Source organism: Camelus ferus, chromosome 6 (genome assembly GCF_009834535.1).
Source record: "Camelus ferus isolate YT-003-E chromosome 6, BCGSAC_Cfer_1.0, whole genome shotgun sequence".
Lineage (NCBI taxonomy): Eukaryota > Metazoa > Chordata > Mammalia > Artiodactyla > Camelidae > Camelus > Camelus ferus.
The window spans coordinates 36,682,563-36,695,958 of record NC_045701.1 but is presented as its reverse complement, the minus strand read 5'-3'; the positions used below and the strand labels follow the sequence as shown (position 1 = coordinate 36,695,958).

At 38.1% G+C, this 13,396-nt stretch overlaps 1 protein-coding gene across 2 annotated transcripts in view; it reads left to right on the top strand.

The window, feature by feature from the left end:
* The window catches only part of PRKD1 (protein kinase D1), a 281,949-nt gene extending 268,893 nt beyond the window's left edge, over nt 1–13,056 (top strand). Inside the window, exons 18-19 of one of the 2 annotated variants that reach the window (XM_032481810.1) lie at nt 11,148–11,233; nt 12,062–13,056. In XM_032481810.1, the coding sequence (XP_032337701.1) occupies nt 11,148–11,233; nt 12,062–12,280 (305 nt within the window). In that variant the 3' untranslated portion in view covers nt 12,281–13,056. The remainder of the gene's footprint in view (nt 1–11,147; nt 11,234–12,061) is intronic. The other variant, XM_032481811.1, reaches the window with a different exon arrangement.
* Nucleotides 13,057–13,396: the final 340 nt, after the last annotated feature.

Below are 13,396 nucleotides of genomic sequence, written 5' to 3'. Positions count from 1 at the left end.
ATTTCTGCTGCTTCTTTACCCTGAGAAGCACAGCTGTAATTTATTATTCTAGCTGGTCTCAATCCTTTGCTAACACTTATGTACAGGGCAGAATATATGGCATCTCAAGGCATAGAATAGCAATAATAATATACCACTAAATTTATCCAAGCATCTAAATTTTATTTTAAAAGCAATTTTGTGCCATTCGATGTGGTAAATTCAAAAAAAATTGGTCACAAGTGTGTTTTTCCCCCAGAAATTGGAGATGAAAAATACAGCCAGTACAAACACAAAGCAAAGCTAAATAAAGGCCTAGCACCATTACCACATGGTACATTTTCAAAATCCAACAGTGTTCCAAAACGCTAAACACTTAAGTTGGAAGTAGCACTTTGCCATGAAAAGGAACCAGCTGTAGGTCCCTCTTTCACTACATATTGTTCAAAACAAAAAATAACCCCATTGAAAATAAGGCTTGGATAGATGAGACCCAGAAATCCAATGGTATGAGAAACAAAAGGAAGACAATTGTCACTTAAAAATTAAACTGTGTTTGTAACAGTTTATGAGGCTCGCAGATCCAGCAAGCCTGCTGAATATTAATGAAGAGATTGATTTGTCAACATATTAGCACCACTGTCAGACATAACAGCATGGAGGAGATGCGAGGGGACGAGGCAGTGAACGACTTAAAAATACTTGACTGGGTGCCGCAAGATTCTACCATGATTGATAAACTAAAGTGAATTATGTGGGTCAGAACTTCCTCTGGGTTTAACATTTTAAACAGTCTCACTTGAAATTCTAGAACTACCTGTGTTTAACTTTTTTGAAAGAGAGCATGCTCTTGTTAAGTGATATGGAACTTTTAAATTATGAGCCAAAGATGTACAATGATTTAAATAATGTCTGCTTAGCAGAGTGCATTCTGAAATATATGTATATGTTTATATAGATACTCATACATATTTCAAAATTTAAATGAGTTAATATCTGAAAAGGTGTCCCCCCAGGAAAGGAATCATTTGATAGCAAATGAAATGTAATTAATGAGATTTTTTTCTAACAAATGATCATTTGTAGAGGAAACCCGTCAGAAGTTTTGGCAAGAACGTTGGCATTATAAGTGCTCAAAAATTGGCTGTCTGTGCCCTAAATTGAAATGTTACCTATATATCCCTACTGTAAAAATTAAATTTCACTTCTGACTGTATATCCTATTTAAATTGTAACATGACACCTAAATATATGTGGAGATCTCAGGGTATAGGAACAACAAAGGTTAAATACTCTAAGTTTGCTTTCTTTCCCAGTGACAACACAGAATATTTCAAAATACAGAATGTTAAAAATGTTATCTTATCCCTGTACTGCTCCATAATACCAACCCACTGAGCAGTTATCCAGAATATTCTTATATTGCTACAGTGATAGAAAACATACATTTTCATGAGGAGCCCTGTTTCTTCTCAGCTTGACCCCAGCACAATCAGCACACTGTCTCAAGGTTTATACCCACTGGTAGAACAAGCCCAATTCTTTTTTCCAAACAAAAGCTCATCTCAGAGGTTGGAAAGCAGACAACATGTCACCCCGAGCCTTCTCTTCCCCTGGGCAGTCAGTTTTTCCTTCAACCTTCTGTTCACTCTGGTCCACACACTGCCCTATTTATTTCTGTTCTTTTTAAATCAAACCTCAAAATTGTTCTGACTCAAGGTTCAGTGAGCCTGAGAGTAATGTGAAGACAGCATTCCTTCATTATAAAGAACACATTTCTTTTAGCGTGGCATGAAATAACACTCGATTGCTGGACAAAGAGTAGACTCAGGTGAGTTTACTGTGCATTCAGAATTCTGAATTTCGTCTTATAAATGTTGTTGACAAGCCGGATTTTCCAAGTCTGTGTTTAGACTGAGTTTTCCTAAGTAGAGGACTTAGTTTCATTTGTCTCTTAAATGTTACCTTTGCAGTACTGTCCATAGCTCCAGACCATAGTTATTTTGAAACTTACTTGTGTAGTCCAGCTTGTGTGCTCTTCCTGTTAGCATCCTCTGAGCAGAAGCTCCCCTGAAACCCTGCTAGGTGGTCGCTCCAGAGTACTGAACAAGGTGGAGCTGAGGATGGATACCTTTCTGTGTTTACATTCACCTATTCTGGGTCCCTCCAGGCAATACTAAACCAGTTATTAACTACTTTCAGTGTTCTCATCCCTGTAGTCTCTTGCTACTCAAAATGTGGCTTAAGGCTCTGCCTTAAGGGAATCATTCAAAAATGTAGACTGTCAGGTCCCACTCGAGACCTGCCTAATCAGAATCTTCAGTCTGAGATCCCTGGATTATTCATAGTGTGAAAGTCTGAGGACTGCTGAGCACAGCCATTCTCCATGCTGGCTGCACATACTGCAAACACCTGAGGTGCTTCTAAAACAACCAGTCCTGAGACTCCCCTCTCTAATGATTCTCACTTGACCTTTGGCTTGAGTATCAACATTTAAAAAAAAAAAAGAGAGAGAGAAAACTCTCCAAACAATTTTAATGTGCAGTGAAAATGAAAAAAAAAATCCACCCCGAACTTCATTAGAATAACATAAATATATTTTAATTTAGACTTCACATTTTGAGTCAATTTGGCATCAGTTTGGGGACTGCTTTAGGCTGTGTTTAAACAATTCATGATTCCAAGATTGTTTTTCTAGTCTTCAGGAGGAAATTACGTTGAATGTAAAGCAAAGGAGTACTGATTGATAGAATAACTTTCTGCAGAGGAGAGAACTGGGAGAGGAAAGATCCCGACTGGAGTCTCTCAAGGTCTTGCACTTCATTGGATTGCGGTAATTGACTCAGGAAGGAGTGAGATGATGATCTCCAGCGGCCTTGTTTGCTGCCGGCAGCCTCTGGTTTCAGCCCCTGAGAGGAGCGTCCCAGTTAGCGTTGCCCGGCAACAGCTTGCTGGGTTGTGAGCTGGAATGTGAAGGGTTGCAAAACGATTTTTAAAATAAACACACAGCTTACCATCAGCATGAAGTGAGCGAAAGGGAGAAGTCCTGAACCTACAGGGTGACAGGCAGCGAGGCAGAAAGGAAAGGAAAAAAAATGCTTCCTTGAAGGCAAGGTGCTCAGTGGTGACAGATGACGACTTCATGATCAGAGTGGTAGTTCTGATCTGGTTTCTAATTTGAAAATTTGTACCTGAGTAATTTGCAGGTGGACAGAAAACAGTATGGAAAAAACAGTATTTTTTTAAAGTAGCATGTCAACAGAAGAGATCAGCCCCAGGGTTTCACAGGTAATTTCTCTTGTGTAAAATTAACATCATAGGTCTTGTAGATCCCTCAGCGTTATTCCGATTTTCTGATGGAAATCACTGATCCTGTGATCTGTTACAGTGTGTAGAGTTGTGATATCCTACCATTCAAGAATATCTTTAGCCAAAATAGACAAACCATTTGCATATAATGTGGATATTAGAGAATGTGCCATTTAAATTTCTAATTAATGTAGTCAATCTACCAAATGCTATTTAGCGAGCATTTTTCTAATACATTAAATGATGCATTTTATGTTAAATATTTATGAAACTTATGTGCAAAAATAAATATACATAATCTCTGTGACCTCAAAGTAGCTAAAACCTAGTGGGGAGAATGGGGGTGACAGACATGATGAAAGATAGGAAATGGAAGATGACTGAGAGGTGGGACCCGAGGGACCTACCATGTATGTATTCAGGTATGTCCGATTCCATTCTTGTAGGTTTTTCTCTAAGCTGTGATGCTTAAACTGTTTAACCATCGCAGTGGCACGTGCCAGGGTCCTTTCTCAGAATCTCTTGTGCCCATTACATGATACTGGCTTTGAAATAGGGAATGACTGAAATGTAGTTTCCACAAGTTCAAAGAGGATTCTGAATTTGGACACCAGAAGAAAACAGAATCCATACAATTAACACGCTGAGGGAACATTTCTTTTTGTATTAAAACATAAAGCCTTTCAGCACCTGTATGTACCATTTAATTTTGTGTTTGTTCAATGATAGTTGTGCACCTGGCAAACAGGCTTCCCAGAACCTCAGCTATCCTAACATCTGCTGGGATTCCCAGTAAAAGCTGAGTGTTTGATTAAATTTTTCTCTTCACTTTCCTGACATTTCAGTCTCTCAATTGATGGGGCCACGAGAGAGATTACTGTACAGGAAGTTAGGGGGAAAGTAACTGAATTTCAAAGCCAAGGATTTGTTGTAGCCAAAAAGAAACCTTAGGCTTCATAAAACAGATTTTCACTTTTTTTTTAATTTATAGGAAATATTGGTACAAATCCACGGCTAGAGACATTTTAGAAAACACAGAACTCTGTGCTTATGAGGGATGGGGAGACTTTAAAAGTGAAAATTTGAACCATACAATTGTTTAAAATTTTCAAATAATAGAAAAAGAAAAGACTTCCCACATTGTCTCAGTATGGCCATTTGAGATGTACAGAGAGCTTGGATATAAGACAATTTATTAATCCTATGGAAGGAAGGGATTGAATTTAAGGATGCGTAAGACAGCAGAACTCTCAGAATAATATTAGAAAGGCTAACTCTTAGAGTAAATGGGCAAGTACAATCAGAAAATAACCCTACCAGTCTCCGAAAAAGTCGGCATCATATTTACTGCAAAGAGAAGGAGGAACCAGCCACTTAACTGCCTATTTTGCTCCTGTTTTCTTTATTCTCAAATTGAAGAGAATAAGGGAAGGAAGGTGGGAAACAAAAAAATATAACCCAAAAGAACGGAGGATTTTCCTGCACAGCTTTGGCCCTAGCACAACAGCTGTTTTAAATGGCATCTGCTTATGGCCTGAAACTGGAGAATCCAGCACTGTGTTGCAGTAGACCTTGCCTCATGAAAGGCAGGTATTGGGATATGTACCTTTTGCTACATCTATGGAAGGAAGTGTGGGGTAACAGGAATTGGAGGCGTTCTCTATTTGCCTAAAGATCTCTTTCTCATGGGGCTCCAGATCCCCATGGAGCTCCAGGGAACCTGGGGTTTTGCATCTTTCTAGCCTCAGCCTTTGGGCGCTAGCATCCCACCCTGCTACTATGCTGGCATGTCACCATGCCTTCTGACTTCCCCTTCTGCCGCAGTCCTCTTCCTTACTTCCCACTTCCCACAGCCAGACCACGTTCCCTTTCTCCTTTGCTTTGTTTGGGAAAGAAGTTCACGGAATGACCCAATTTTGTATCTGTCTTTCCCATTGTCTCTCCTTCTCCAACCCCACCTTCCCTGCAGTTTCAAGACAAACCCTACCACGTTCCCTCTAGATCAGAATTCCAAGTCTTGATTTGAGTTTGGGAACTGGAGTTGAGATCCCACTTGAACTTTTTCCCTGATTGTTGGCTCTGTTTTGAGACTACTGTGACTACATCAGTTTTACTAGTCTTTTTGCTCCTTTGCTGCTGGCTTTCTTCTTTCCTTAGCCTGGATCCTTTACATTTGAGGATTACACGGAGCAGTGTCTGCTGGGAGCTGGTACCTGAGGGGAGTAGGGGTGTCTCAAGAGGACAATCAATGGCAGCTGGAAAATATGACTGATATTCGGAACAGAACGTACCGCATACTGAAGAAGCTAACAGGTGCTTTTAGAGCCATTGTGGGTAACTTTTAACACATTGTGGAGAAGATGAAAGAGATACCAGGATACTTAAGACAGGCCAGAGTTTTCTGAGTTTTTAAAAGGGGGAAAGAATGAATTCTGAAATCATTGAAGAAGAAGCTTAATATTTGTCCTGTCAAAAACCCTAGGATGAATAACTGAATAGTTTGTAAACATGTAGAAAACAAATACTGGAAGGAAATGACCAAAAACTAATAATTGTCAATATTCGTTTACTCAGAGTCTTTTATTACTCCAGAATAACTGCATTCTTTTTAAAAAGATTGCCGGATTGGTAGAATAAGTTATTATCAAGGACTGATGTTTCTTAACTATAATAAAACATTAGAAAAAAATCTCTCGCTGACATCGTATAGACTGGATGGGATACACCTAGGAGGAAACAGCACTTGTTTATAAGCCTATTAAAAGAATAATGAACAGGCATGGCAGCTGGGAGTGTAATCAAAGAGTCATCAAGTCCTATGTTTAAGCTTTATCCTGAAAAAAGGGTACCAGTAAATTGATTAATACATAGCAGATAGGCTTATTCATTTTGGAAGTGGAGGAAAGCTAGAGGATTGGTCTCTTTGATTAGAGAAGATCACCTCACATTCCGAAAAGTCTTTGTAGAAATGTTGAGCTAAAGTCAGAGAGAGAGAAAGAGAGAAGATAGACAGATTTTATGTATGTAAATGCATGGATAGATATATAGATAGATCTCTAGATATCTCCATCTATCTAATCCCTTGTCTGTCTTTTTATCTATATCTCTATCCACGCATTTATATACATAAAAGTGTGGTAGAAACATAGCTAAGAAGGATTTAATGTGCATTATTGGAAAAACTTAAAATTGAATTAGTTTTGGGCATTACAATCAGTTGACAATAACGACTTAATGCAACTGTGTAAGGTCTTGGGCTTTGGAGCCAGTTCCCATGGGTTTCAGCCTCTGATGTTAGCCTGGAAACTATCTGACTTTGACCAAGTTATATGACCTTTTGAAGCTTCAGTTTTTCCTTTTATATAAAATGGAGATTAAAATAATAAGTACTTTTGTATGGTTGTTATGAGGACTACCTAAGAATATGGATATGAAATTTTTTGAAAAGGAAAACCTTCAGTCCTAGGCTATATGAATAATATCTGTGTGTGCACATCAAGTTGATGGTTAATTATGAGGAAGATTCTGGTCAATTGTGAACAAGGACATTGCAAAACAGCTAGTGAATGTAAAAATAAGGGTGCACAGGGGGACGGAGGATGCTGAAGGAACTGTAGAAGGTGAGGTTAAGGTGAATCACGGTCCCCAAGACGTGAAGAGCTGTCACGTAGAATAGGCAAGTTCTCCATTGCATCTGGAACATAAATAGGATTAAAGTGGGTAAGTTCTAAAAAGACAACTTGGGCGCAAATAGGAGGAAAGAATTCTTGTTACTGGTGTCATGCAAACGCAGTTGACATGTGAAATAGATTGGACCACCGGAGTCAGTCACTAGCACCTTGGCTAGTTACATTTCATAAATGCTAAAGAAAATGTTTTTTTTTTCCCTGAGTAGGGTATTAATTAAAGACCAAATGTCCAAAACGGTGTGTTTTGTCATTGTAAATGTGTGTGTGTGTGCACGTGTGCACGTGTGCACATGCGGATATTTTGCCTTTGCAACTAGATTGGGAGCTATTCAGGGCCAGGGCTTTATCCTTAACTTTCTTACTCCCTACATCATTGCCAGCGTAATTCCCTAAGGAAGATTTGTTGAATGAACAGATAAATGAATGATTGACACATATGTGTGATGAACACGGTCAATAAAGCGAATATTGTTTAAAAAAAAACACTTTAGAATCTTTTTTTAAAAGTGGGTTTAGTTTAAGACATTTTGGATGGTACAATTAATGCCGGGTTGTATGAGACTTGATTAATGAAAATGATATATTAAGAGTTCCAGAAACAGTAGAGTGGAGCTCTCAAACACTAATGATGGACGTGTTTTCTCAGTAACACCAGCTTCCCAACATTTAAGTACAGGGTCCAACATTTAATAGTTAATTATTTCTGTTTTCTGCAACCAGGAGCCACAAAGTGTATTTATAAATACACACACTCACACGCCTGTATGTTCACACACACTCATGCATTCCCTCTAATCCTCTCCTTACATCCTAAACTGTTTTCTCTTAGAGGTACTTGTCCTTATCTTGCTGTGTTTATTCAGGTCAGCTGGGTACTGTGGCTGTGGTCAGACGTGTGATTATATGCTCCATTCAGCAGAATGATTTTTTCATCTTCACATATCCCATTCCCTTCAGACACTTCCAGCTTCTCCTCTGGCAGTACTTCCCTCACCAGTAGGCAGTGTGGTTCACTGTTGGGGCCCATTTGGGCACACACCAGACTTTGTGTTGAGGTACTGTACTCCTAGGTTCCTAATTATAGAATTCAAAGCAGAAGGAGTGAATTAATGGCATGTCTTTATTCCCCGCAGCATCTGGGGAAGCGCAATGCTGCAGCGTGCTCATGGTAGCACACGCTCTCTCCCTTCTCACCTTAGTCTCCATTTTTGCTGTGTGGCTTCACAGCAGCAAGAATGGAAGGTGCACTTTACTCACCAGTGAGTAAATCATGTGAATGGATGTTTTAAAGCACATGCCCAATACGCCATTCACTGAGAGAACTATACTTTCAAAAGCTCTCTGAGAACACATGCATGGAAGTTGAAATTGTACTAAGTACTGTGCTTCCTAAGGTCTTCTTGCTAAGGCAGAGGTGTATAGGCAGAGAAGGCATTGAAATGTGTGCTATTGAATTTACTTTCTCTGATCAAAGAATTCTTGGATGTTTGATATTATAGCCCTTCCATGCAGGCAAATACTTGGAATATTAGTATCAAAGAGATACAAATCTGGATTACCAAAAGCCTGTAGAAATCATTTCTCTTCGCCTGACAATGAGAAGGATTCTGATTCATTCTGATCGAATAAAGTGGTCTTTGTTCCACGTGTCCTGTGGACGCCTGTGACAGTCTGTATTTTCAGATCTATGCAGGCTAATGTAAACCGAACAATGGAATCAAAGCCCCCTCTTTCAGGACTTGGTGATTAGGGAAGTTGGAGAGTTAATTTGCATTTTTATCAAATACATACTGAGATTTTTTGTAGAAAGATCCATCTCTCAAGAAACTTAATGACCAGGGTAGATTAGGAGAAGGAATTAACTCTTTGGTGACATGTGAATGCTTCCATTCGTTTGGCAGATTTCACTAAGTTTTTGGGGGGAAGAAAATGTTAAGGTGAAAGAAAGAAATGAGAAGTCATTACCAGAATGAGTGGGAAGGGTAAGGTCATGAATTTAATAAGTAGTGAACTGTTAATTACTGATAAAGATTGAAACAATTTTCAGAAACGTGAGTGAGAACTCTGTTATATGATAGTCTGGGTAACTAAGATGCTTCGTATTCTAAATAATTAGAAGAATCACATTTTCTTCCTAAGTTATACTGAGGAGTCCTGGTCAGAGACAGCATACTAGGCTGAATGGTCCTCATAGAAGTATTCTTGTTAGACAAGTTGCTTTCCTGTCTTCCCCTTGAAAACAATGAAGGCTGATAAAACTCCAGTTCATTGGTTATTCTTAACAGCAAAGTGAAAGAAACAAATGTTTCACCGTTGGACCATTGGCTTTTATGCTCTAAGTTTATCATGAGTCATGGCCCATGTTATGGTTTTTTTTCCTGTTTAAATATAGTGTCCAGATATCTGTTCCTTAATTTGAGACTACAAAGCCCATTATGTATATTCAGACTTTAAACACATTTTATAACAAAAGTAGCAATGCTTTGTCTTGAATATTAGTTTTATCCTGCCATCAGTGCAGTACATATTTAAATGATGGGTTTTTTTGGTTTTGGCGCTAGTTCCCTTTTTTTTAATTCAACTATAGTTGATTTACAATATTGTGTTAGTTTCCGGTGTACAGTAAAGTGATTCAGTTATACATATATATGCATCTCCTTTTTCATATTCTTTTCTATTATTATTGAATATTGAGTATAGTTCCCTGTGCTATACAGTAGGACCTTATTGTTTATCTATTTTATATATAGTTGTTTGTATTTGCTAATCCCAAACTCCTAATCCATCCTTCCCCCATCCCCTTTACCCCTTGGTAACCATAAGTTTGTTTTCTATGTTTGTGAGTCTGTTTCTGTTTCATCAATAAGTTCATTTTTCTTGTTTTTTTAGATTCCACATACAAATGCTATCATGTGATATTTATCTTTGTCTGACTTACTTAGTATGATAATCTAAGGTCCACTTATGTTGCTGCAAGTGGCATTATTTTTTATGGCTGAGTAGGGGTGTGTGTGTGTGTGTGTGTGTGTGTGTGTGTGTGTGTACATATATACCACATCTTCTTTATCCAGTTATCTGTTAATAGATATTTAGGTTGCTTCCATGTCTTGGCTATTGTAAATAGTGCTGCTGTGAACATTGGGGTGTATGTATCTTTTCAGTTAGAGTGTCCTCCAAATATATGCCCAGAAGTGGGATTGCTGGATCATATGTCAGATCTATTTTTAGTTTTTTAAGGAGCCTCCATACTGTTTTTCTTTAGTGGCTACACCAATTTATATTCCCATAAACAGTATCGAAGGGTTCCCTTTTGTCCAGACCCTCTCCAGAATTTGTTGTTTGTAGACTTTAATGATGGCTATTCTGACTGGTGTAAGGTGATACCTCATTGTAGTTTTGATTTGCATTTCTCTAATAATTAGTGATGTGAGCATCTTTTCATGTGCCTATTGGCCATCTGTGTGTCTTCTTTGGAGAAATTTCTGTTTAGGTCTTCTGTCCATTTTTTTATTGATTTCTTTTATTTTTTCTTCTGGGTTATTGAGTAGTATGAGCTCTTTGTATATTTTGGAAATTAAGCCCTTGTCAGTTGCATTGTTTGCAAATATTTTCTCCCAGTTTGTAGGTTGTCTTTTTGTTTTTGTTTATGGTTTCCTTTGCTGTGCAAAAGCTTGTAAGTTGATTAGGTTCCATCTGTTTATTTTTGCTTTCATTTCTAAAGCCTTGGGAGCCTGACCTCAGAAAACATAAGTTGACTGTAGGTGTATAGGCTTATTTCTGAATTCTGTTCTGTTCCATTGATCCATTGGTCTGTTTTTGTGCCACTACCACACTGTTTTGTTTACTTTGTAGCTTTATAGTTGAATGATGTGTATTTAAACAAAACTCCTACTTAAGAAAAAAGTATTAAAGACATGACCAAAAGAAATTCATATCATACAAAAGACTCATACACCTTTCTCTGAAATGATTTCCAATTTCATTTTTTAACATTCAAAATAAAATGAAGACCAAAGTTGTAGAATTTGCAAGAGGAATTTTCTTCAATGCCTGTTATCACTATGCTGTATTTAACTGTGTGAAATAGCAGATGTGAAATAAACTATAAAGGAATTATGGTATATTCCTGATGTGTCATCTCTTTTTACCAATAATTAAAATTTTTTTCAGCCATTGATCTTATCAATAACTTGCTGCAAGTGAAAATGAGAAAGCGCTATAGTGTGGATAAGACCTTGAGTCACCCCTGGCTACAGGTAAGAAAATATATTAGCTATTTTCTCAGTCAAATGAGCTTACGTATATTTAAATTTTGATATTAATGTAAAAATATTTTGTCATATTTTAAAAATTATAATTCAGATATCAATTTTTTTGCCAAAATGCATGCAACCTCTTAGGATTTAATAGCAATTCAATGTTTCTAAACCTCTGTCTCTACCAGGAAAATTTAACAAGGAAGAAACACACCACACACACACACAGGCATGTGCACACCAAAAATAAAACAAAGCAAAAAAACTAAGGGTCATAACAAACCTCCAAGGACCAGATTTCAAAAGCATCTGTATGTGTAATCCTGACAAATGTCCAAGTAGATGCCCATCTGGTCATGCACTGTACTCATTTGAAAGCTATATTTTCAATATCTTAATAAATATTCCTAAAGCAAATGCATGGCAGATACAAAGTAGATGCATGTGTTTGGTCTCTCTTAAATATTTGTTATTTTCACAATGAACTTAAAAGTTTAGAAATAAACGAACCCCTGAAACACTGACGGTTTATTAGGTAGGCATTAAATTCCAAAGAAACAGCAACATTTCTAATTGCTTAACTGCAGGTGTTAATTGCCCACGTTCTGATGCATGATATCCTATACACAGTCTGCATTTGCAAAATTCTGGCAAAAAGGAAGGCTTTGGTGCTGATGCTGTCATGTCAAGGTCCCTGATGAAAGACACAGCTCTGTTAGAGTGGAGGGGAAAAGGGGAATTTATATGTGTTGTGGGAATTGACATTTAAGGTAGTGTCTTGATAGTTTTAGTCATCTCTATGGTAATACTTTGCAATTTCTTCCTCAGGATTATCAGACCTGGTTAGATTTACGAGAGCTGGAATGCAAGATTGGGGAACGCTACATCACCCACGAGAGCGATGACTTGAGGTGGGAGCAGTACGCAGGCGAGCAGGGGCTGCAGTACCCCGCACACCTGATCGATCCACGTGCTGGCCACAGTGGCAGTCCTGAGGCCGAAGAAACAGAGATGAAAGCCCTCAGTGAGCGTGTCAGCATTCTTTGAGTTCCATCCCCTATAATGTGTCAAAACACTGTGGAATTAATAAATACATACGGTCAGGTTTAACATTTGCCTTGCAGAACTGCCATTATTTTCTGTCAGATGAGAACAAAGCTGTTAAACTGTTAGCACTGTTGATGTATCTGAGTTGCCAAGACAAATCAACAGAAGCATTTGTATTTTGTGTGACCAACTGTGTTGTATTAACAAAAGTTCCCTGAAACACTAAACTTGTTATTGTGAATGATTCATGTTATATTTAATGCATTAAACCTGTCTCCACTGTGCCTTTGCAGATCGGTGTTTTTCTTACTGGAGCCTCAGTTTGGTAAGAGTCTACAGAACCTGTCCACGAAATAGTTCTGTTCTGTGTGTCCCACTGGTTGTGTCACTATAAGGAAACTCTTGAAGAGTAGGTTATTACCAGTGTTCTATGAACAACTCCGAAACTCATGTAGAAGGAACAAGTGATGGAGGCTGGAGGGGGTCAGGGGATGGATATACAATCTTAAGACACAAATGCATGAAAGAGTTTTTACTGTATAGTTTCAAACCCTTTGCCTGCCTGGTGTGCCTCAGCATATTTAAACTCAAGTAAATGGGCCTCCGTGCGCCTACTACTTAAGCCTAAATGCCTTAGAAATGTAACTGCCGTATACAACAGGTATATTTCCCTCTTTCTTACAGTACTCTGTTGTGTTATGGAAAACCAGCAGCTAAGTAACCTTTTGTCTTTGTGTATTTTTCAACAATAACAAATAAATATTCTTGTCAAAACACGTGTCCGTCTGACTGAATTATTTTCATTTGTAATCCACGCTAGTATTTTCAGGCCAAGTAGGAGCAGGGGTATCTGTGCAAAAAGCAGAAGAAGTCCATGGTCTAGAATTTAGCTTTATCTACTCTGCTACCACAGAAGTATATTTCCAAGCATACTGAAGCCTTTCTGTCTTGCATGTCGTCTCTAGTTTCCAATAGAAAAGGAGCTTCCAAAGAGAAAAATGACCAAAGCCAAACAGAATACATGTGGACATAAGAATATTGCTCAGTGTAGCTTCCTGATTTAGTCAGTATAAATCAGGGATTAATTAGAATAATGACTCTAGTTTCTTTCTATAT